The following is a 24,437-nucleotide window of genomic DNA, read 5'->3' on the forward strand; positions in this document are numbered from 1 at the left end:
AAGAAGGCGGTGACAGCAGAGAAGGAGTGAAGGCTGAAGGCGGCGAAGACCGCTGTCCTGTCCACGCCCCTTCCCTCCCTAGCTCCATCCTGATTGGTTGGATTTGAATAACAGCGGGTCGCGCAATGGATGCTGGGAAGCGGGAGGGAACGTTCAAACCGAACCTTCGTCAAGAGGGCTGCGAGAGGGAGAAAAAGAAGGACGAACGGGGCGGCCTCGGCGAGATGAAGGCGGCCGCGTGAGTGACCCGGGGCGGGGTGGAGTGGCGCCTAGTTAGAGGCTCCCCAGCCCTCCCTTTAAAGTTCTCCCTCCCTTCCTCCTTCCTATACTATTTTCCTCGAACAAAAGCGCCCTTCTATCGTGCAGATTCATGTCTGAGATACTGTACTTATCTGCATTTATTATCTCTCTCTCTCTCTCTCTCTCTCTCTCTGTATCTATATGTCATAAAATGTATATGCTGCTTGATTGCAAACTTTGTTAAACGATCTGCTAATGTATAAAACAAAAAAATGGGTATAAACAGTTAAAAACAATTTAAAACGTTGAAAAAAATAAAAAGCAGCGACAGATTAGAATACAGACCACTGTTTTATGTATCTGGGTAGACTTGTCTAAATTAAGATGTTTTAAAATATACACACATATGTTTATATAGATAGTTGCCTGTTATTATTGTACAGTAATTAATTAATTGCCTTCTAAAGCACTGTCTCAATGAGATTTACAGATATGGCTAGCAGCAATTTGAAACAGAAAATAATGAACACATTTAAAAGACTAAAAATTGCTTGTGTGTATATAAGATCTGTGTGTGTGTGTGTGTGAGAGAGGGAGAGAGAGAGGGGGAGATACCCAGTTGGTATCTGTTTTAGATTTGAACTGATTTATACATGCAATGTTTTTAGCACTATTACCTATGTAACTGTTCTGCTTAAGTAATTACACTGAAAATTGCTTTGGGATGCCTTGTGAGAAGTGATTCATAAATGAAATAACATTGAAAAAATTCTCAGATGTGTATGCATATAACCTCTCTCACTCTCTTTGTAACCTGTATATCATTTTATATAAATAGGGTAGGTTATACATGAGAGATTCTCTTGTATTTGTATTGCTTGGTAGCAGGCTGCCTTAACAGGAGAGATTGGAAGCTGGGCTGTTTCTGGCCCTGAACTGTTTCTGTTTTAGCTAGCCATAGTAAGAGCTGCTAATAGACTTAGAAGAATTGGTGACTGAGTTTGTTTTATTTCCTCTCCTGTCTTTGTTCCTCAATTCCTTTTGTGACATGTATTTAATACTGTAAGCTTGTAGGCAGAGACTGTGTTTTTAGTAAGCTGCTGTAGGAGCCTTTTTGGCTGAAGAGCAGCGTACAAATGCTCTAAACAAGCAACTACATAATCTATGCATGCTACTTAACTAAATCAGGGGCATATTTCTAAACTGTGTTACAAAAAAGTGTTACTAGCTTTTTCCAGAGTGACAAATGCCAAAGGAAAAAAAGGTTAGATTCTTATACACTTATTTTAATCACTTATTTAATCACTTATTTTAATGCTGGTTTAAAATAAGTGATGCTCCTCTCCAGGCGTCATCTGTGTCATATGAAGGCAGAAACATTCCAGAGTCTGACTTCTTTCCTCTGTGCTACAAAACTGGGAGCTGGGGAGGAACAAAGCAGTTATGTTTGTGAAGCCATCCTTTACACAGGTTAACGTTAACATGTGAACCAGCTCACTATCTAATTTTTAAGAGCACAGGAGATGATGCTGGCAGAGGCCAGAAGGGATGAATGTGCCTGTTAACCAGCCACCTTGACTACCTTTTCTTTTAATAGAGTGGAGGGATATAAACAAAATAAATGTGTGCACTCTGCTGTTCCTCCTGTCTCTAGTCTCCTCTGTGTTTGAGATTCTTTTTTTTTACATGGACTCCAACTCTAGCAGAGCATTTAAGACTGGCCTGGAGTCCATTCTAGATTGCCTTTAGCTGAAAGCCACAATATTGGGGAAGCAGGGGTGTGTGAGATTGCACATCTTCTAAACTGAAATGCTCTGCATGTGATATTTTGTTTAAGTAGCATTAGTAGTGCAGTGCCTTTCTGCCTTAGCTGTTCTTATCAATGAAAACTATTTCACATGGCTTGGGGTTGACATGGTGACTTGAAATGCGCTCCTGCATTGTTGTCATACTGATCCCAGAGCAGTCAGGTTATTTGTCCCCTGTGTGCCTTGGTTCTTGGTTGACTTGCCTGATGATTTTTCTTTTTTCTTTCTTTCCGTTTCCAGGAAAACCAAAACTCCAAGGAAGCCTGGGCAGAAAAATGGATCTAGCAACAATTTGAAGGACCCTGTTGGGGTAAGTGGCTGATACAGAGGATGGGCATGGGATGTAAATGCAAACCTCATATGATGTGTGTTTTTTTAGATGAATAGGTGAGATCCTCTGACAGCAGACAAACATAGGCAGAGTCTGTAAGCAAATAAGGGCACAACTTCATGTTTCCCTTGAATATTCTCTCTTCCACCACTTATCTTCTATGAAAATTAATTGGGGTATCAGTCAGAGGTTCCCTTCACAGCTTTGCTACTTTTATTTACTTTTATTTCTATCCCACATTTTCTGATCATGTGGGAATTTGAACTTTGTTCTCCTAGGTCAGGGAGATCCCACCTTGGATCCTTTCACATAAATACATCAATGGTTAGACTGGTTTAGGTATATAAACATGTGCTAAAAGAATAATGGCCTGTGATGACAGCTGACCTTTAACTTGGCTGATCTTTCTGATGCTACAAGATGCTCGTTATCGGTAGTTTTGTCACACAGTCCTTTGTGAGAGCAATAAGTGGAAAAATGTTTTAGGTTTTTTGTCTGTGGTAGACACTGATTCCCAGCTACATTAAAAATTTTGGATTTCTTTCTCTGTGGGAAGTCCTCACTTCCAGCCCTGAGGGCAAATTTCTTGGTTTGCAGAAAGAAATTATTTTAAAGATAGATCCAAGGAAATTGATTTTGTTGTTGCCTCTTCTCTTTCCAGCATTTTCTTATTTCTTGTATTTGGTTGTCAGTTCGATGTCTGTCAGTCAACATTACATGCCGTTCAAGGTGTTGGAAGCTATTTTTGTGTGGTCCTCTTTAGGGTTCTTTCAGAAACACCTTTTATATTTCTGCAAACCTTGGGTCCCTCCCCCCCAGCCTGCTGATACCTTCAGCCTTCTGTGTTGGTGCTTTTGTTTTGGCTACCTAGTGGTGGGCTCTTTTCCTACTAAAATGGGGGCAAGTGGTGAAAGTTTCATTTATCTCACCTGCTAGGCTTATTAAGACTTGGAATCTGCAAGCTGTGACATTTCTAAGTACTTTTTCCTCAGGTGTACTGCCGGCTGCGCCCACTCAGTGTGCCAGACCAAGAATGCTGCGTAAAAGTGATCAATACCACAACAGTCCAGGTTCACCCACCAGATGGATACCGAATTTTCCGCAATGGGGAGTATAAGGAGGTAAAGCCTGCTGGAAAGTGGCCAGCAACCAGAAGCTGAAAACTGAGGTTCTGTTGAGTTTAGGTTTGGATCTGCTTTATCCTTTAACGTTTGTAGGGAACTTTCTTCCCTAGAGGACAAATTAAAGCTTTGTAAAAGGCAAAACTTGTAATGAGAGGACAAGTGCCCCTATCATGGGACATAACAAACAGCTCCTCTGCATCAGACCAAAGGATGGCCTAGTCCAGTAGCCCACAGTGTACAACCAGATGACCCTGGGAAGCCCGCAAGCCGTGTGTGAGAAAAATAGTAGTCTACTGCTTCTCCCCAGCAGCTTCCCTTGATTATGCTCCACTACTGCTTGAGATGGGGAGCTAATAGGATCTTGGGGGAAATTAGAGTAAAATGTGTTTATTAGGAATTAATATGCTGAAGCAATGCTAGACATCCTCTATCAGACATTAGGCAGGAGTCCCAGTATCTATTTTTAGATGTCTATTGAAAACCTTTTTTTAGTTCAGCAAGCCTATCTAGATATAAATTATGTGTATTTTTAAACATTTTACTGCTTTTATCTCTGTTATTGATGGTTATTTTAGATTTGCTTGTTTTTCAGAGAGTTTAGCTGATTCTATCTGCATTTTAGTGATATTTTTATTACATACCGTGCTTAGAGTTTTCTGAGTAAGCAAACAATATTTTTTTTCTAAATTAATAGAAGCAAGACATAATTTGAGGTCTAGAAACAGCAGCAAAGTGCTTGCTTGTTGCTTCATAACAGCTTGTTGTCTTCCTCTTCAGGTTCAATATTCATTCAAAGAGGTTTTTAATGTCGGTGGGACTCAGAAACATGTGTTTGACGTTGTTGCCAAACCTCTAGTGGATGATCTGATTCATGGGAAAAATGGTACGAGAGGATAGAACATTTCATGCTCTAGTTGATATCTAACCACTGATCTCTCTTTTTCTAAACTTGCTAAACTTTCTAAATGCTCCTCCTGCACGTTCTGCTATAACTGCCCAAATATTGATTAGGAACTACTTTATTTTGTACTGATTAAAAGCATATATGGTTTGGAGTATCTTCAGCCCAAATACACCTATAATAGATCATCCAATCTTAATTGAATAAAATACTTCATTTTCTGGAGGTTGGTGAAGTTTTAAATTCCTTCTTCATAGCTGCACCTAGGCTGAAGAAATCTTTATTTGAAACTGACATCTGTTTTGACCCTGCTGGGCAGAGAAAGCTTTTTAAAGTTTGTGTTTCTCTGTTCCTGCCTCTGTTGTATTGTTTGGATAGTATGCACTTATGGTACAGTTTGATTCATTGTCAGCCAAAGTGTTTTTTTGTGAAACAGAAGGATGAAGTAGACATTTGCCTATAAAATATGTTCTCTTTGACTCCTAGGCCTCCTTTTTACATACGGTGTCACTGGGAGTGGGAAAACTTACACCATGACTGGTTCTCCTGGTGACGGTGGCCTGCTTCCTCGCTGCTTAGACATGATCTTCAACAGCATAGGATCTCTGCAGGCCAAACGATACGTAAGTCTCTTCCTACCAAGTCTTGGTGTGTAAACGGTTTTGTTGCCATTGCCAAATGCTTAACTTATAAATTATTGAATGAACAGGTTGGGATGCATTGCATTTAAAGACACACAATGTAGGCAGAGTCCTGAAAGGCAGGATGTTGTCGTTTAGTCGTGTCCGACTCTTCGTGACCCCATAGACCAGAGCACGCCAGGCATTCCTGTCTTCCACTGCCTCCCGCAGTTTGGTCAAACTCATGCTGGTAGCTTCGAGAACACTGTCCAACCATCTCGTCCTCTATCGTCCCCTTCTTCTTTCCCAACATCAGGGGTCTTTTCCAGGGAGTCTTCTCTTCTCATGAGGTGGCCAAAGTATTGGAGCCTCAGCTTCACGATCTATCCTTCCAGTGAGCACTCAGGGCTGATTTCCTTAAGAATGGATACGTTTGATCTTCTTGCAGTCCATGGGACTGTCAAGAGTCTCCTACAGCACCATAATTCAAAAGCATCAATTCTTCGGCGATCAGCCTTCTTTATGGTCCAGCTCTCACTTCCATACATCACTACTGGGAAAATCATGGCTTTAACTATACGGACCTTTGTTGGCAAGGTGATGTCTCTGCTTTTTAAGATGCTGTCTAGGTTTGCCATCGCCTTTCTTCCAAGGAGCAGGCGTCTTTTAATTTCGTGACTGCTGTCACCATCTGCAGTGATCATGGAGCCCAAGAAAGTAAAATCTCTCACTGCCTCCATTTCTTCCCCTTCTATTTGCCAGGAGGTGATGGGCCCAGTGGCCATGATCTTCGTTTTTTTGATGTTGAGCTTCAGACCATATTTTGCGCTCTCCTCTTTCACCCTCATTAAAAGGTTCTTTAATAGCCCCCTGCAAACCACTTGGGTGGAGTTCAAAGGGTCTCTTTTGCACTTACTGCTTACTCTGTAGCTAATAGAGTTTGTGCTTCTTTTTGTAAAAGGCAAACTGAGATGAAGGGGAAACAATCAACAGCAAAAGTTCAATGTGTAGATCTCATATTTTCTGACGAGTTCTGAATCAGTGCTCCCTATCATGAATGTTAGAAACTTTTGTTGTTGGTTGGACAGGCTTGATTATAAAATTTCTTTCCTGCCCTTCATCATAAATGTGAAGATGACAGCCAGCACAGGGTAAGCCAGGGTTCAAATCCCTCAGCTACTTGAAGCTCACTGGGGAACCCTGGGCAGTTGCTATCTCTCAGCCTAACCTTCCTCATAAGGTTTTTGTGAGGGTAACATAGGATAGGGAGGAGTCAATGTACGCTGCCTTGAGCTCTTTGAAGGAAAAGTGGGACCTAAGTGTAACAGATAAACATCAAATCAGTGAGCTTGGGGTTTGTAACAACAATTTAAATAAAATACAGTGAGATCAACTCTTCCCATTCCCAACTTTTCCCACTTTTAACCCATAATTAAAATATAAAACTACCAATATCTCACATACCTGTCTCTGTGCAGACTCAACAGAATGACGAAGTATGACAGAAGAGGGAGGTGTTCCTAAGGTGTGGGGCAGGGCTATCAGTAAGAAGGTCCTGTGGTGGGTCATAGCCTCCTGGCATCCTTCAAAGACTGAATCAGCATTGCCCCTCCCCACCCCAGCTGATCTTAAGGTCCAGGCACGTGAATTTTGAAGGATGTGAGTTTGAGTAGAAATCTTCAGCTGGTGTTGGCTGTCCTTCCTGCTTCTCAGGTCTAGAAGGTCTGGTCTGAGATAGTAGAGACCACTGGCCAATAGCCTAATTGTGACGCTATTAGTAAAATAAAATTTCTACTTTCCTCTTGGAAAGACTTACCTTATTTCTGAAAACCTTTTACCTCAGGTGTTCAAGCTGGATGATAAGAATGGGGTTGAGGTGCAGTGTGATGTTGATGCTTTACTTGAACGTCAGAAACGAGAAGTTTTTCAGACCCCGAAAACTCCATCTAGCAAGTAAGTAGCAATAGGTGGCTGGGATACCCTCATCCCATCAAGGACTGCCATAGATCCGTTGTCAAATATATCAAAATTTCAACTTGCTGTGCTCTTTTTTATTTTAAAAGCAGGCGGCAAATTGACCCTGAAATAGCTGATATGATCAATGTCCAAAACAACTGCAAAGCGGAAGAAGTTGATGAAGACAATGTTTACAGTGTGTTTGTCTCCTACATCGAGATCTATAACAACTACATCTATGATCTTTTGGATGAAGGCCCCTTTGACCCCATCAAACCAAAGTGAGTAAACTTCCTTCAGCCTGGCTCTCTGAATCTGACAGCTAACTAGATTATAGCTATGTGGAATGTAAGTGACAGAATTGTGGTCTGGTTTTTCGGATTCCAAAAAGTAAAGTTGGAAATAGATTCCAGATCTGGTGGTTTATGCCTTGGGGAACAAATGGATTGTGTCTGTTTCCAGGACATTGGGCTGAGGTGGTATTGAGGAAATGTTTCTGTAATAGTGAACATTACTGTGAAGCAGTGTCATGCTTACAGATGCATTGCAGAAGTCAGCTTTGGTACCAAGATGGGTCTTACCTAGCCTTGGTGTAGGCACTATTCTCTTCGTCAACATTTCTTCAACATCTTTGGTCCAGGGTTATGCAGAAGCATCACTGAGCACACTCCTTTTTTCTGAGGCTGGCATTACCCACAAACAAAACTCTTCCAAACTCTGGTGTTTACTGGCTGCCTACATAGGAAGTAACCCCAAAACAGACTTTTTGGAGTGTTCCAAAAACATACAAATTCTGCCACAACTTCACCTAAAAGTCACAGGCATACATTCCAAAAGCAGAAAATGTCTGGGGAAAATGCTCTGAAAAGGGTTGCGTAGTGGGAGAAAGGCAGTGTGGGCCTGTAACACTTGTAATTTCTTTGCTAGGTGGAGCAGCTGTGGCACTCCAGTGCGAAGTGCTGACTTTATGTATGTGCACAGGTTATATTTTCTTCTTGTTAATGTGCAGTTGGCTGTTTTGCACTTAGTGAAACTGGTGTGATGTCTCCCATTGGCTTTTCTTCCCTGCAGCTTGTTGTTGATAGCTGATATGTACCTGAGTGTTTCCCTCCCTATATGAAGTCTGAATGGCTTGACCTTCCCTCTCTTTCCCTTCGTGCCTGAATAAGCTAATCCTGCATGGCAGCTTGTGCTGTAGCTGACCTTGGCGTGGTTAGTTTTTGACTTCCCCTTGCTAGCAATAAGTATGTTGGTGCTGGCCAACTCTCATTGACACCTTCACTCTTACAGACTTCCCCAGTCCAAAATTCTCCGCGAGGATCAGAACCACAACATGTATGTTGCAGGATGCACGGAGGTGGAAGTCAAATCCACAGAGGAAGCTTTTGAAGTCTTCTGGAGAGGTAGGAAACTCCCTGGGCTCCTCCAAAGTGCTGCCCTTGTGGCAGAGGACTGCCACAGGGGAAAACATCTGGCACAGAGCTTCCTGTACCTGTCTGTTTGAGCCCTGATAGGATAGAGGGTTCATAATGTCCAGTTCTTTGTCTTCTAACAGCAGCCAGGCAGGTGCCTATAGGAAGCCCAAGCAGCAGGTCACAAATGCAACAGGACAAGCCTCACCCTGAAAATCAGTTGCTGAGGGTGGGGGACAATACCCAGTCCTTGTGAAAGCACAGTTGGCATAACTAATTGCCATTGATTGCATTATCCCATGAATTTGTCTCACACCTTTTAAAAACCACTTGAGCTAATTGTCCTGTTTTGTGTTCATGCATATTCCATAAGTCACACATTGTGTCTAGCACTTCCTTTTTTCTGTTCTGTATTGACTGCCATTGAAATTCATTGATTAACCCCAACTTCCAGGTACAGGAGAGGGAGAAAATCTTTTCTGTGTCATTTGCAACTTGATAAATCCCCTACATCATCCTTAAGCTGTCACTCACACAAACAAAACATCCCTCCCCAAATATATTGACTTTTTCTCCTGGGGAAAAAGGGTGCTCCAAGCCTTGCCCCTTTTGGGTTCCTCTTCCTGTATGTTTTTCTAGCTTGGACCACCTTCAGCTATGGTCCCCAGAACTGTGTGTATACCACAATGCACCAACACCTGGAATGCTATTGATTGCTATGTGTTCAGTCTCTGCTAGATTACAGGACTTTTTCCTGCTTTCTATCAAACAGGCCAAAAGAAGAGGCGCATTGCAAACACTCAACTCAATCGTGAATCCAGCCGTTCCCATAGTGTGTTCCTGATCAAACTGGCCCAGGCGCCACTTGATGCCAGTGGGGATAATGTTCTACAGGTAAAATCAAGAGGGGCCAAGGAGAGCACAGCTTGTCTTTTCTCTCCCCCAACCCATTCCCAAAAGGTAGATCCATTAAATGACTCCCATCTGATAGCCAAGGTATGGGATGTAGAGCTGGTTACAGGTCTCCCAACCCAAGGCCTTGAAAGAGCTACTGCTCTTTCCAACTTGTGGAGGAAGATTCTTTTCTCTCATTGTGGTTGTTTCTTTATTAAAACTATGACTCCTTCCCTTCTCTTGCAGGACAGAGAGCTGATAACCTTCAGCCAGTTATCTTTGGTTGACTTAGCAGGGAGTGAGAGAACAAACAGAACCAAAGCAGAAGGGAACAGACTACGGGAAGCAGGTAGGGGTTGTGACTTCCTTGGCCAAGCTTTGCCACTCTTTTCGGGCATGAAAACGAAATCTAGCCCCATTCATGAAAGCTTTCCATTGAAGCCTGGTGGGAAACTGTATTCTCTGATAGAGCAAGGAGGACATTTCAGTTCCTTTGGGGTTTCCCCTTCCACCAGGAGTAGGCGGGGCTAACTTGGCCTGCCTTGTGACTACAAAGGAGAGTCTCTCTTCCCCCCACCTTTTCTCTAGACCCCCTCCCTTAGCAGGGACTTGGGTCATTTTCACAATCAGAGGGTAGGGATTGTTTCCCGCCCTCCAGCTTATCAAGAAGAGAAACGGCAACCTCTGCTGCAATAGATTTAAGCCATGAGCACTGCCAGCCTGTCTCTAGTGCTGGTGGGCTGTGTCTCTTCAGATGTCCCAAGCAACAACTAGAGTGCAGCTTGTGTGTGCCAACCCCACTGACAGCGCTTCTAAATCCCCAATAAATGTCCTCCTTACTCTGCCAGAGAAATCAGGCTTTTCTTACTCTGCTTAGGAGAGTGAGCAGAGCATTTGACTCACCCTGCTAACCTCTGATTCTGCTTTGTCCTCTTGGATGATTGGCAGGTGGCAATGATGGGCAGGTTAAGGCCATCAGGGACATTTTTCCTTATGCCTTTCTTAAATGCAGTTTAACCAGAATAATGGCTTGTCACAATAGCAGCCTGTGATAGATTTTCTGTCTTGGAGAAGGAGCTGATAAAAGGTTTTCCAGTGAACTTGAGATCACACAGCCTCTGAGGGGAAACCCTTGGACAATAACAATGGACTGAAATAAATGAAACTGGGCTTTGATATATTGGCTGATTAATGCTGAACAAAAGGTTCTCTTCTGAGTTTCAGAAAGAGGAAGCTGACAGTTCAATCCCTGGACTTGGATGTATTTAAGAAGACAGTGGGGGCTGGTTGAGGGCAGACAGATTGTGGGGCAGTGCCACATTTGCCCAAACTGGCTAGCCTCCACTGCAGTCCAGTCTGAGAGGGCCTCCTGGTGGGCAAAATACATAGAAAGTGCCCTTTACTCTCCCGAGAGCAGGAAATTTACAGTACGAAAATGTCCCTGTTTCTTCAAACCATGTCTTGTGACCAAGGCATGGTTTGGGGTGAATAATGGGCTACACCTTTCCCTCTCCCCTCCAGGTAATATTAACCAGTCCCTAATGACGCTGAGGACCTGTATTGAAGCTCTGCGGGAGAACCAAACTTATGGGACCAACAAGGTGTGTGGGTGCTCCCCATTTCTGTGGGTCTCCCTCTCCCCTGGCAGTCTTTCTTCCAGATAATTTTTTATTCTTTAGAACTTAAGGACTTTTTTCTTCTTTAGATGGTCCCTTACCGAGACTCTAAACTAACCCATCTCTTCAAGAACTACTTTGATGGAGAAGGCAAAGTGCGCATGATAGTCTGTGTGAACCCAAAGGCTGAAGACTACGATGAGAGTTTGGTAATCTAAATCTTCTTTGAGATTCCTTGCTCTCATCTTGCTGAAACTGGGATGGAGGGGAGGGCTACCTTTATTATAAGATCTTTACATCTGATCGACCCAAACAATGAAACACAAACCTGTTCTGTAGTGGAACTGCCTTTTAGAGCAGAATTAACTTGTGCTGTGTGTTATAGGGTGTAGGTGGGAGGGAGAGAAAATAATGTGAAATCCTTAGATCTTGCATACGCAAATCTGTTGGTGTGTAATTAGGCTTGACTAATGTCTCCATTTCCTGTTTAATTGTGTTGTAAAGTACCAGATCCTACATACTCCCATATATCATTATTTTGTAGCAAGTCCTGCGATTCGCAGAGCTCACCCAAGAAGTAGAGGTTGCGAGGCCTGCCGAGAAGCCAGTCTGTGGCTTAATCCCTGGTCGACGGTTTAAGAACCAGGCCTTTCGGGAGGAGCTCTCACGGCAGCTGGAAATCCGAGGTGGACCGATTGATGGAGGTAAATCACAGGAGGCTACTTAGAGTGCCCAAAGCGGCACTTATCAAGCAACCAGCAACATAGACTTCTCATTCTAGCTTATTCACCTGTCTTAAGCCTTCCTGCTTTGTACACACATACACAGAACTGCCTGAACATGGTGTTCTGGACCTGTGTTCTCACGTTCAATGTTAGCTGGGTAAGAGCAGCAGGAGGTGTGTTGGAAGGAAAAGACCCACCACCGTTTTCTCCCCCTCCTCTGCTGCAGAGCCAGTCCCTTCTCACAGAAGGCATCAGGGTATTGTTGCACTTCAGCCACTGTATAATATGAGGTTTGGCCTAGAATGTACGTGTGTGTGTGTGTATTAACCCTTAAGGTCTTTTTTGTGGTTATCTTGATAGGCATGCATTTGAATTAACAGAGTGTCCTGTTCTAGCAACCCTCCATGCACCTGGGATCCAGGCTCTGTGCAGACATCCTGGCAGCTGTTCCTCCTGTTGGGAGCTTGGCAGAGCCCTGGCCAAGACATGTTCTTGAAACAGCTGCTTCTTTGTCTCTTGCAGATCGGGAGCGGTCTATCACAGAGGTGCTGCTGCAGAATTTCCCCCCAATGTCTTCCTGCGAACTTCTGGACATCCATGATGACCAGACCCTTCCTCGACTGATCGAAGTGCTTGAGAAACGGCATCGCATCCGGCAGATGCTGTCGGAAGAGTTCACCAAAAATGGTGAGCTGTATGACTCTCCTGGCCAAAAGTAGTTATGCAGGCAGCTGTTGGAAACTTGCCCCCTCGGGAAAGGCTGACTCCTCTTCCCAGGCTCTAGGGGCCTGTTGCTGGTGATCTACCCTGGCTGGCATCCCGGCAGACCAGGGAGATCTTGAATAGGCGACACCTCCCTGGTGAAAGGTGCACACCCCCTTCCCCCTTGCATAGCAGCAGGAGAAAGTAAACAGTCAGAAAGTAGTCTATTTCATTTCTACTTTATTCCTGACTGTACACTGTACAAAAGCATGTCTGCTCACTCAGAATCCTCCGAGCAACTGACTCAGTCCTCCCGGACACAAACAACAGGAAGGTCTCATGTTACACAAAGAACCTAACCCCGAGAATCGCCTGGAACATCCTGTCCCACGCTTAGACCCATCATGTGATGTAAACATCGAACTGCCTGTTCGCAGCTGCGTAGTACTCATATCATAACAGCAGCTTGGGCGACTCTGCCTTGGAGGTAACTGACCTGGTGCCCTCCTGTTGCTGCTGAAGTCCACTTCTTATCCTCCCTGGCCGCTGGCTGGGGTTGAAGGGAGTTGGAGTCCAATAATAGCTGGGGGGCACCATGCCTCAGCTATTCCATTTTTTAAAAAATTCATCTTATGAACACAAGAAAGGGCCTGCTGGATCAGGCCAATTGCTCACCAAGTCCAGTATCCTTTTCTCACAGTGGCCCAACCAGATGAGTGTGGGAAACACACAGGAAGATCTGAGCCCAACAGCACTCTCCCCTTCTCTGGTTTCCAACAACTAGTATTCAGAAGCATTGCTGCCTCCAACTGTGGTGGCAGAGCATAGCCACCATGTTTTATTCCCATTCATAGTCTCCTCCATGAATTTGTCTAATCTTCTTTTAAAGTCATGTAGGTTGGTGGCCATCACTGCCTCCTGTCTGAGTGAGTTCCGTGGTTTAACTGCGTTGAAACACTTTATTTTATCTTTCCTGAATCATCCAACACTCAGCATCACTGGATATCTAGGCATTGTAGTCTTCTTGCTTATACAGTTGTACCTTGGTTCTTGAATTTAATCAGTTCTGGGAGTCCATTCAACTCACAAAACTGTTCGAAAACCAAGGCGTGGCTTCCTGCAGCCAATTGGAAGCCGTATTGGACGTTTGGCTTCCAAAAAAGTTCTCAAACCGGAACATTCACTTCCAGGTTTGCGACATTCAGGAACCGATTTGTTTGACAACTAAGACATTTGACTACCAAGGTATGACTGTAGTTTTAATGCATCACATTCTAAGCAGGAATGCCTTATTTTCTGATCAGAAGATGCAACTGGTAGTGAATTATCCTAGTATCTACCACCTGAAGCACTTTGATATTTTCTTCTCCTCTGGTTTCTGTCACATGAGGGTTTCCACATAATTCCCATTTTACAAATGTGCTTCCACATCCTTGGAGAGATTCCTTCATTTTATTAGCATTAGCTTTTCCACAAAGAAATCATTCTCAAAGCAGTTTACAATAAAGGAAACAGGGGGGCATTTTGAAGCAAACACTGCATTTCATAATAACATGGCAAAATACGACAGTGCCATATATAACATACAAAATATATATAAATATAAGAAGATTATATAAACAACATCTATCCTCTAAGGGCAAAAATGGTAAGGGAGCCTTACGCTTTTACTCTGGTCTTAGAAACAGACCTCCCATGACGTTGCTCCCATGGGATGACCCAGACTTCCCTGGTGAGTTGGCCTAATCCAGTCAGTAACGCAGATGGCTTTTTCTTTTGTTGCAGTGCATTCTGTCAAGGGGATGCTTCAGGAGCTTGACTCTAGTATCGTCTCCAAGGAGAACTATGCACAAGTTAAAATGGCCGAGAGAGACAAATTTATAGCAGCCCAGAAAACTGAGATCGAACGCCTAGAAAAGAAAGCAAAAACTCTGGAATACAAGGTTTGGGTTCTGTGCCTTTATGTTCTTTAAGCATGTGGCCTATTTCGCATAAGTCTAGGAGTGCAGCATCTCAGGCCCAGAGGCCAAATGCAGCCCTCCAGCATTCCCCATCTGGCCCCTAGGATGCTACCCAGGACAACCCTGTTAACTCTGCTGCTTGAGGGTGTTTGCCTGGCTGGAATGTGTCCTTAAAACTTGAGAATGCCATGTGTGTGTGCATGGAGAGAGAGAGAACTCTCTGGTTTTTGTATGGCTGGAGTGTGGCCTGTGCGAAAGAGTCTCTATGGTTCTGCCCACCACTGACTGCTGCCCTGCTCCCCACAGGATGGAGTGCAAAAGGATCCCTGTTCTCCTCTCCCCACCCCAGTGCAAGTGGAACTCTTGTAACTTGCTGAGCACTATGCTAACCTAGAAGTTGCAAGTATGATAGCTTTTTTGACTTGCTGTCCAGCGGCGATCATTTTTGAGGCTGTCTTCTTGAAACAGGGGTGTGTCCTCTTTGCACCTGCCTGACAGTTGCAAATTATGCATGTTTTGACATTCATTTGCAGTGCAGGTTCTTTCTTTGCCCCAAAACCTCCCCTCTATTTTGGATGTAAGGGTGGGTGTGGATATGGAAGCATGGCGGTGTGAAAATGAAGTTTTCAGAACAGAAAGTGGACTTTATCTTACCAGATCGAGATATTGGAGAAAACGACAACAATTTACGAAGAGGAGAAGCGCAACTTGCAGCAGGAGCTGGAAAGCAAGAGCCAGAAGCTACAGAGACAAGTTTCTGACAAGCGCCGCCTTGAAGCACGGTTGCAAGGCATGGTGACGGAGACAACAATGAAGTGGGAGAAGGAATGCGTAAGTGTTGTGTGTGCCCACACACTGGGGTAGATACTGTTTTGGAGGCAAGCTGCTTGAGGCTCAATCTGAATGCTTACAGGCAGAAGTTCCTAGGACACTTCATATAGAGTCAGACCATCGGTTCATCTAACTAAGTACTGTCTACATTGACTGCCAGCAGCTCTCCAGGGTTTCAGTCTTTCCCAGCCCTACCTGGACATGCCGGGGTGGAAGCCATGACCTTTTGTATGCAAGGCAGATGCTATGCTACTTCCTGCTCCCTGTCGTTTTACCATGAGGCAGTGCTGGAGATCATTTGAGCCGTTTCCTGCTACTCACGCAGTTGTATGAGAGCTGGCAGGAAAGGGTTAATGCAGTCTTCCTAGTTCCCTGCTCTGTCTCCTATACAGAAGGAATTGAGCTGTTGGACTCCTGGCTAATTCAGGAAACCCCTGCTGATCTATGTGGTCCTCTGCTTATTTGTGTGCATGAGATATATTGATTTTTGTTACTGGTTTTTGTGTTTGTGTGTGTTTTCCCCCTCAAGCCTGACCAGGAGAAAGGTACTTCTTTGAGTGCCCATGGCATGTTGAGGACTTTTGTTGGTTCATTCTCTTCCTCTCTACCATGGCTGCAAAGGCATCCTTGGGTGCCTGTACCATGCCCAGCAGCCCACAGTCTCTTCTCTGGGACAATATGAAAGGGATAAGAGGAAGTCTGCATGTCTGTATGTCCCAAAAGCTTTGATGACTTGAACTCTCTTGTCCAAGCAAAAGGGGGTCCTACCTATCTCCACCAAGGGCCCAGGGAATCATTCATCTGTGTGATCGTGGTGTCCATCCCACAGGAAAGACAGTCTTTGTGCTGCTGCTCAATACTTGCAAGGCTCTTGGAGGGGTGTAACATGTCCTCTTCCACGGGCCCATAGCACCTTCTCTTCCTGTGGTCCTGTCTGGAGCCCTTCTTAGCACCACTTGGCTCTCTCTCGCAGGAGCGGCGGGTGGCAGCCAAGCAGCTGGAGATGCAGAACAAGCTCTGGGTGAAAGATGAAAAACTGAAGCAGCTGAAAGCCATTGTCACGGAACCCAAGGGCAGCAAACCAGAGCGGCCTGCTCGGGAGAAGGATCGGGAGAAGCCCCTGCAGAGGTCCCTGTCGCCTCCCCCAGTCCCTGTAAGTTGTCTATGGGACACTTAAAGTGTGTTTGTGCGTCAGGCAGAAGCATCAGAGAAGCTGAACTGTTCAGCCTGGGTGGCTTTCTGGGGCTAGGGGGTTTTGTAGGACGCAGGTGGCGCTGTGGGTTAAAGCCTCAGCGCCTAGGGCTTGCCGATCGAAAGGTCGGCGGTTCGAATCCCTGCGGCGGGGTGAGCTCCCGCTGCTCGGTCCCAGCGCCTGCCAACCTAGCAGTTCGAAAGCACCCCCGGGTGCAAGTAGATAAATAGGGACCGCTTACTAGCGGGAAGGTAAACGGCGTTTCCGTGTGCGGCTCTGGCTCTGGCTCTGGCCAGAGCAGCGATGTCACGCTGGCCACGTGACCCGGAAGTGTCTCCGGACAGCGCTGGCCCCTGGCCTCTTAAGTGAGATGGGCGCACAACCCCAGAGTCTGTCAAGACTGGCCCGTACGGGCAGGGGTACCTTTACCTTTACCTTTAAGGGAATTTGGCTGCAAGTGTGCCGAGTCCTTGCCTCTGTTCCCTGCTTTTGTTCTTTCCCCCAGACCCTCTGTAAATCTGCTTAATCCAGACCAGTAGATCTGGGGGCCACGGTGGGTGTCTGCCTGTGCCGGAATCTGGGGGCTGACTGACTCTCTCTGCCCTCTCCTTGTTTGCTAATTGCACCTCTCTTCAGTTTTCTAGTCCCTGTGTCACTCAGCTCCCTAACACCACCAACTTGCCTGCCGCAAGCCAGCCACAGCTGCACAGGCGTTCTAACTCCTGCAGCAGCATTTCGGTGGCCTCCTGCATCTCGGAATGGGAGCAGAGGACGCCTACTCAGAGCAGCAAGCACCCCGGCGGTGGTGGCAGTGGCGTGCCCAAAGGCAGGAGTAGACCTCAGGAGCTCCAGCAAGCTAGGCACTGTGCCATGTCAGACAGAAGGCGAGGCATGTGCTGGACCGGCGCCCTCGAGGTCCCCAGCGGTAGAGAGGCTCTAGAGGTAGAAGAGGACCTGTGCTGCAGGGTTAGTGCTGCTCCTCCTAGCTGGGGCTTGACGCTGGGGTGAGCCTGGCATAGTGGCTCAAAGGTTGCCTTTCCCCATCCCCCGAAAGCCATGGAGAGCGCAGCAAAAGCAAAATCATGAGAATACAATATATAAGAATTAAAAGAAGCAGTAAAAATAAAAATTTAAAAATCAACATGCATAGTTAATTTGCTGTCTCCCACCTTCAGCTGCACCACAGATACACTGTGGACCACCTGAATTAAGCTCGCGGACCAGTTTGGGACTTAATTTTGGAGCCGAAACAAAACCTTTCTAGGAGGTGGATTCTAGCCAGACTCTGCTTGTTGCATGGCTTTCCCGCATCTGGGGCTGGGTCACTACTTTTAATTGACTCTCCATTATAAAGATCTGAAATATGTTTTATGCTAGACTTCTCAACATGTAAAACCTGCATCTTTTTTGCTTTAAATTGCTATGAGGTAGCTTCCCAAATAGTTGAAATCTCTTTCAGTTGGGATTGTTTAAAGCACACACTTAAATCTGTTGCCAGCCAGTCCCAAACACATGTCAGCTTGCTTAAACTTCTTCAAATAGTGAGATCAGCCTGTTGATACAAATTAGCTGTAAATCAGAAAACTTATACTGTACATGCCTCCAATCAAGAGTTCTTGATTTTCTTTCTCTGTGTCAATCAAGGGCAAAACTTTGGAAAGTGCCTCTGACAGGCTGCAGTGGTGTTTGTGTCACACTGTGTGAATCTGCGCCCGTCTTTCCCATTAGCCGTGCTGATGAGAGTTGTAGTCCAGAAGGGTAGGGGGCACCAAGTTGGGAAAGGTTCTTCTAGAGCCCTGGGGTGCTGTGTGGACCAGTATAACTAACAGGCCAGTTCCATGAAATGGGACAGTGGCCAATGCATTGTTGTAGGCTAAGCATAGGTAACTATGGAAGGCAAAGTTCATGGGCTGTAGGTGATGCTACTCCAACTCAGAGTAGCCCATTGGCATTAATGAGCTTCAGTGAGTCATGCCCAATAACTTTAATGAGTCTACTCTGAGTAGGACAAGCATTGGATACTTGGACCTTATAATGGTGATCAGGCCTACTTGAGAGCAAAGGTTACCTTGTCCCAACATTTCTCCTCTCCACTCCCTGTGTGGCTGTGAAAGCATTTTACCTCTGGAGCATTTAATCTCAGAGTGTCCATCAGCAGGGCAAAAGGCAAAGAGGCAGGAACGTTTGATGCTCAGCCAACTTAGGAAATCTTTGCAGGTGGGGGTGTTGCATTTGTCTTGTCTTTTGTGTGCATACTTGATTTGGCCTATTGGATTTGCAGAGTTTTGCTCATGGACTGACTCCACCCTCCTTGCCCCCAGCCTGGTAATGTGCCTGCGTTCAACACTGTTGCTCTAAAATCAAGACTACTTGTTATCCATTGCTCTTCCTTTTTCATCTCTTCCACCCTCCCCAAAATACTACGATTGCACCTATAAGATATATGCATGACACTGAAGGGAAATCTTAAATGTTGGAGATGAAAATAAAGTGACTAAAGATTTTGAATTGCTTTGTTGACTTGGCTCTCCAAAGATAAGCTTGGGTGAAATTTGCTGCTCATCCCCTCTGCATCTCTCTCTTCCTTTTGGGACCCACTTAGAATGCTCCGCCAGTTCGCATCCGGCACAGGCGCTCTCGTTCAGCCGGGGAGAGATGGGTGGACCACAAGCCTCCCTCCAATGTCCAGACTGAGACAGTCATGCAGCCCCACGTCCCCCACTCCATCACAGTGGCGGCTGCCAACGAGAAGGCCCTAGCCAAGTGCGACAAGTACATGCTGACCCACCAGGAGCTGGCTTCCGATGGGGAGATTGAGACAAAGCTCATCAAGGTAAAGGGGGCCAGCAATCAAGCAGGCAGGCAAGGGAGCTTTCCCAAATGTGTGCCTGCTTTCTAACAAAGTCCTCCAAGCAAACTTTGAGGCTTGTTGGGCTGCAAAGCAGCTGAACTCTCTTGGGGCCATTAGAATTCTACACATTTAGAGCAGAGGGGCGTGTAGAGAGAAGCATACAAATGACAGTCGCATATTGCGCACCATTAACTGGCATGATTTCAACCTTAGGCGGTTGAAAGCTGGCCGGTTGAAATCCCAGAAATTAATTGCATGCAGGGCAGAGAGCTCCAAAGCTCCTTTTGCACTGAGTTTTCCTGGCATTGAAAGTGCTTTTTAATCTCTCAGACTTGCTTACTGGGCTCGGAGATGCTTTTGTGAGATCTCACGGGAACTCAGATGGCCCTGCGAGATTTTGTGAGAGCATCCCAGAGCTTGGCAAGAAAGGCAGGGATGGTTGCCTGGGGGCAGTTTAGGGGTATGTTTTTAGCATATACGTGCCCTTCCTGGAATGCAGCCCACAAGACATGATTCTACTGCATCAATTTACATTTTCACTGCCTTCAAACCCAGGCTAGGCTTCCTAGGCTGGTCTGGCCTGATCTATATATCTGTAAAAATGGAGCACAGTTAAAACAATACAAGAGTGGGAACCTCAGCTGCCCCCCTCACGATGCAAAGAGCTTCTTCACTGTTCCTGTCTTATAGGGTGATGTTTACAAGACCAGAGGAGGTGGCCAGGCAGTCCAGTTCACAGAGATAGAGACCCTGAAGCAAGAGTCTCCAACAGGGTGAGTTTTCTAGCCCAGTTTTCTTGCCCTCTTAAAACACACAGAACCAAGATGTCCATTCATGGGGCTTCTCTTGCTCCTGGGAGTAGGAGGAGGGCCCAGTGAGACTGCTGTAACTTAGTATCATGACATAAAGTATTTATGTTTATCTTTTTAAATACGTTGTAAGCCACTTGGAGAACTCTGTACCCAAGGCTAGTAAATAATATGAGGCAAGTTCCTGCTGGAAGGCCAAGAAGTGCATCTCCCAGTGGATTTGATCAGACTTGAAGTTTTCAGGGCAGGATCAGGTTTGATGAGCAATCCTTTAAATTAACCATTTGCTTTTTCCAGATGAGTAGCCATAAAATGCAATACAAATATAGAACTATCCTTAAAACAAAGCTCCATTTGAGATCAAGGTATAAAAATACTCAGGAAACAGACAAAAAACATGGTTGTCAGAAAATGATGGCAGTCTTGATGTGGGGGGCAGGTATTGCTCCCCCCCTTAATCTGTGACTAGTTCACCTAACCTCTGGACAGGGGGTTGGACCTCGAAGGCCTTGGCTTGTGAATCAGCCAGGCGCCCTATTGTGGCTTGCTTCTATCAGCTGGACACAGCTTCCCCTCAACTGATGTTCCTTTTCTTCTTCCAGCCGCAAGCGAAGATCGTCTCCCTCCAGCCGTTCACCTGCAGAGGAGGGTACAGAGTCTGAGTGGACAGATGTAGAAACAAGAGTAAGTTCCAGGCAGGCCCTTCTTCGTGTGCTGCCTCCATGAGAGATCCGGAGTGTGGCAGTACCAGAACGGGCCTTTTCTGCAGTGGCTCCCTGTTTGTGGAATGTTCTCCCTGGGGAAGTTCGACTGGCACCTTCATTATACACCTTTAGGTGCCAGGCAAATTTTTTCCTCTTTAACCAGGTTTTTGGCTGATTGCCATCTGGTGCCCTTTTAAAATGTGCTGTGGAAGGGGGAGTTATTGGGTTGTCGTTTTTATTATGTATTTTGTGATTTTATGTTGTGAACTGCCCTGAGATCTACAGGTATAGAGCGATATACAATTATATATATTTTTTGTTATTGTTGTTGGTGATATTATTATTATTATTATTATTATTATTATTAATAAATATTTATTAAGATTTTTTAAATACAAAAATGCAAAAAATAATAAACAATATAACATGTATCATAACATATTTTCAAAGCTTCATTGGACTCCCTCATGCCTCCCGCTCCCACTTGCATCATTGTAAAAGTTTTTCCAGCAATTTATCAACTTGTTTACATTCTTAAATCTCATTCATTTAATTTAATCTAATAATTCTCCAAAAAATTTATATTTTCCTCAATCTCGTTTATCATCCAGATTACATCTAGTTTAATGGTGCTCAATTGTTTATGATCTGGCATCCTTCTTAACATTCAACCAAATTACAGTGTTTTTGTAAATAAATCCTAAATTTCTTCCAGTCTTCTTCAACCCTCTCCTCTCCCAGGTCTCGAATTCTGCCGGTCATCTCAGCCAATTCCATATAGTCTATCAGTTGCATCTGCCATTCCTCCAGTGTGGGTAGATCTTGAGTTTTCCAATGCTTAGCGATGAGTATCCTTGCTGCCGTTGTTGCATACAGGAAAAAAGTTCTGTCCTTCTTTATCACCCTCTGGCCGACAATACCCAGGAGGAAGGCCTCTGGTTTCTTAGGGAAAGTATACTTAAATACCTTCTTCAACTTATTATATATCATTTCCCAGAAGGCCTTCACTCTAGGGCACGTCCACCAGAGGTGAAAGAATGTTCCTTCATTTCCTTTACATTTCCAGCATTTATTATCAGACAAATGGTATATTTTGGCAAGTTTAACTGGGGTCATGTACCATCTATATATCATTTTCATTACATTTTCCTTCAAAGCATTACATGCAGTGAAGTTCAACCCAGTGGTCCACAACCTTTCCCAGTCCTCAAACATAATGTTATACCCAATATCCTGTGCCCACTTTATCATAGCCGATTTAACCATTTCATCTTGTGTGTTCCATTTTAACAGCAAGTTATACATTCTTGAAAGTACCTTGGTCTTAGGTTCTAACAGTTCTGTTTCCAATTTCGATTTCTCCACCTGGTATTATTATTATTATTATTATTATTATTATTATTATTATTAGGCCTGGTGTAACCCAGGGTGGGGGGATGGGGGGTGAGCAGCAAAGACTGCTTCTGAGTTGCCTCTTGATCCCATGTGGTCTCTCTGTGTTTCTCTGTCCAGTGTTCTGTCGCAGTGGAGATGAAGGCAGGCTCTCACCTGGGGCCTGGATACCAGCACCACGCTCAGCCCAAGTATGTTTCTCTCTCCTCACCCCTAACTCCTAAATACTGAACAAGGCTTTCTGCTTCCCTAAGCTTGCAGCTTTGTCTTCTTGAGAAAGCTGGGTTTGGAACCAGAACCAGGCTTTCTGCTTAGGGCCTGAAGACGAACAGGAGCTGTGCATGGGAGATGCTGGCTTTGGGGTGGGGGACAGAGGGGGCAGAGTTTATTATTGAGGTTTGGCCTCTTGCAGATAGGTGTCGACCAAGCTGTGGAAGTGATCTCTTCAGCTCAGGGGACGAAAACATGGCAGTTTTACAAGACATGTTAACAGGCAGGAAAGAGGGCATCAGAGGTAAAAAAAGAAAAGAAAAAGTTACTGAAAGTTCTGAGGGGGGAAAAGTTATCATCAGGACCTGGAGAAACCTGTAAGGTAGTGCTGTGTTTGAGTTACAGAGAAGGCAGGATGTTCCATAGGACAAGGAAGCCTGCTCATACTCTGCACCCCCTCCCCTCAGTGGCTTCTGGATTTCCTTGCTTGGGTGTTTACAGCCGCACAGGCTAGAATCCCTTTTTGTCCTCTGGGGTGCCGAATCCTGCCCTGCCTTGGGCAGTTGCTGCTTCCTGCATTGGCCCCTCCTGACCAATTGGCTCAACTGCAGAAAGTTTTCCTTGAAGGTTTTGTCTGCTGGGTAGAGGTGGGGAGATGTTGGGATCTGACAGCAGCTCCTGGGAGCCAGAGGGCTGGAAATAGCCTCTTGCAGGAGTCGCTGTGGGGACACAAGGAGGTTTTGGGGGCTGCCTCATCACAAGGGGCTCTGCTTGAACACTGAGAATTTTACATCGATCATGACCTTCCAACTTTGGTGTGTGTGATGGATGATCACAAACCTTTCTTTCCTTTGCAGGCGCAGAAAACCATGAACTGTTGGAGATTCCTCCTAGGACTTCTTTGGCAAAGGGATTATTTGCAGGCCTACATATGTTAGGCAAGGAAAGAGCCAAATATAATAAAAGTACATTTTTTTCCTTTGGCTCTCTTCTGTTGTGGCATTGAAGAAGACAACCTTGTTTTGTTCTGTTACCTCTTGACTGGATATAAGACTCCCTTGCACAGGGCTCAGCTGTGTTCCTTGCCACCTTTTTTTGTCTTCTTATGGGTATTTTTATGAGACTGTATTAAAAATGTGCTGCTATTTATTTAGCTGTCCTGATGCACTTTAGAATGATCTTGACCCCTGTTTAGAATGGCAGTCCTGCCCAAGCTTTCAGCTGGGAATGGCTTTGTCCTTAGACTGGGAGCATCTGTGCCCCTGCATACCGGTGGAGAAGGCCTTCTCCTGCCAATGTATTCTGAGCAGTGGGAAGGATGGGGCTCTCGGCGCTGGCTACCTTCTCTCTTTGTTTTGTTTGCTATGCATGATTGTAACGGGGCACGATGAGTAGACATCTGTGTAGGAAGGTGACTATATACACGTGTGATATATATGTATATTTTAAAGGGCTGAATTTGCCAATAAATTTTCACAGCATCTTGCATTCTGTGGTCTTCCTCGTCTACTTCTAACATATCTGGCAGTACTTTTAAAAAAGCTTTCTCCCCTCCCATTGATGTCATCAAGACGGAAATGGCCACAGCCTGTCATCTGGGGTGAAGTTTGTTGATAAAACGAAGGGGCATTTGATGTGGCATGACTTTGTTCTCCCTGTAACATAGCCAGGATTGGCCCCAGCTGCCGGAGGAACTTGTAGAGATGGAATGGAAACGGTTCAGAAAAGCACAACCAATACATTCAAGGGAATGAACATTCCCTGATGAGGAATAATTAAAATACTTGGGCCGTTTTAGTTTAAAAAGGCGAGTACATGCTAGAGGTGTATAAAAATTACTGGTGGTGTGGAGCAGAGAGAGATTTTGTTCTCCCTTTTTCATAATGCTTGGACTCCCAATGGGCTCATTCCGCGAAGCTGAATGTTGGGAGATTGGGGACAGACACACATCATGTATTGCATTACAATTTGATCTTGTGCTGGAGTTCTGTTCCAGGTATGGTGTGTAACTGCCACCGTGCCAGCATGCTCCTGGGGCCAGTGCACCGAGTGGTACTTGCCTCCCCAAGTAAGGCAGAGGGCTACCTTGCTTCCTGGGTAAGTCCTGCTCAGTTCGTGGCCTCTAGGATGCTCTTGAGGCCACCCAAGTTCCTGCAAG

The 24,437-nt window shown here is 45.1% G+C and overlaps 1 protein-coding gene and 1 long non-coding RNA gene across 8 annotated transcripts; one reads left to right on the top strand and one right to left on the bottom strand.

The window, feature by feature from the left end:
• KIF23 (kinesin family member 23) lies at window positions 1–23,765 on the top strand. Of its 7 annotated transcripts, XR_013832993.1 has the most exons (25): window positions 2–238; window positions 2,289–2,358; window positions 3,372–3,500; window positions 4,281–4,386; window positions 4,891–5,027; window positions 6,868–6,977; window positions 7,088–7,261; window positions 7,908–7,949; window positions 8,271–8,383; window positions 9,165–9,286; window positions 9,533–9,635; window positions 10,808–10,887; window positions 10,992–11,111; window positions 11,447–11,606; window positions 12,150–12,314; window positions 14,115–14,272; window positions 14,948–15,121; window positions 16,095–16,274; window positions 16,950–17,279; window positions 18,916–19,146; window positions 19,855–19,937; window positions 20,576–20,657; window positions 22,190–22,260; window positions 22,482–22,583; window positions 23,137–23,765. XR_013832993.1 is itself a non-coding variant. In XM_079953007.1 (24 exons), the coding sequence occupies exons 1-24, from the start codon at window positions 126–128 to the stop codon at window positions 23,150–23,152; spliced, it is 3,066 nt and encodes a 1,021-aa protein (XP_079809133.1). In that variant the 5' UTR covers window positions 1–125; the 3' UTR covers window positions 23,153–23,765. The 7 variants fall into 7 exon arrangements, 6 of the variants coding, with proteins under 6 accessions (XP_079809133.1, XP_079809132.1, XP_079809137.1 ...); XM_079953007.1 differs by lacking the exon at window positions 22,482–22,583 and having other exon boundaries at window positions 1–238; window positions 7,091–7,261; XM_079953006.1 differs by lacking the exon at window positions 22,482–22,583.
• Window positions 13,979–18,168, bottom strand: LOC307202795. The gene is made up of 4 exons (XR_013833002.1): window positions 17,914–18,168; window positions 15,982–16,138; window positions 14,945–15,010; window positions 13,979–14,239 (listed from the first exon to the last, which is right to left on the bottom strand). It is a non-coding gene; the product is annotated as an uncharacterized lncRNA (long non-coding RNA).
• Window positions 23,766–24,437: the final 672 nt, after the last annotated feature.

Source organism: Podarcis cretensis, assembly GCF_951804945.1.
Source record: "Podarcis cretensis genome assembly, chromosome: 14".
Classification (NCBI taxonomy): domain Eukaryota; kingdom Metazoa; phylum Chordata; class Lepidosauria; order Squamata; family Lacertidae; genus Podarcis; species Podarcis cretensis.

Coding starts and splice junctions, on each gene's coding strand:
- KIF23 (XM_079953006.1), top strand. CDS start 126: ATGGATGCTGGGAAGCGGGAGGGAACGTTCAAACCGAACCTTCGTCAA. Junction 7,950..8,270: donor GTGCGAAGTGCTGACTTTAT/GTATGTGCACAG, acceptor TCACTCTTACAG/ACTTCCCCAGTCCAAAATTC. Junction 17,280..18,915: donor AAGAGGACCTGTGCTGCAGG/GTTAGTGCTGCT, acceptor GGACCCACTTAG/AATGCTCCGCCAGTTCGCAT.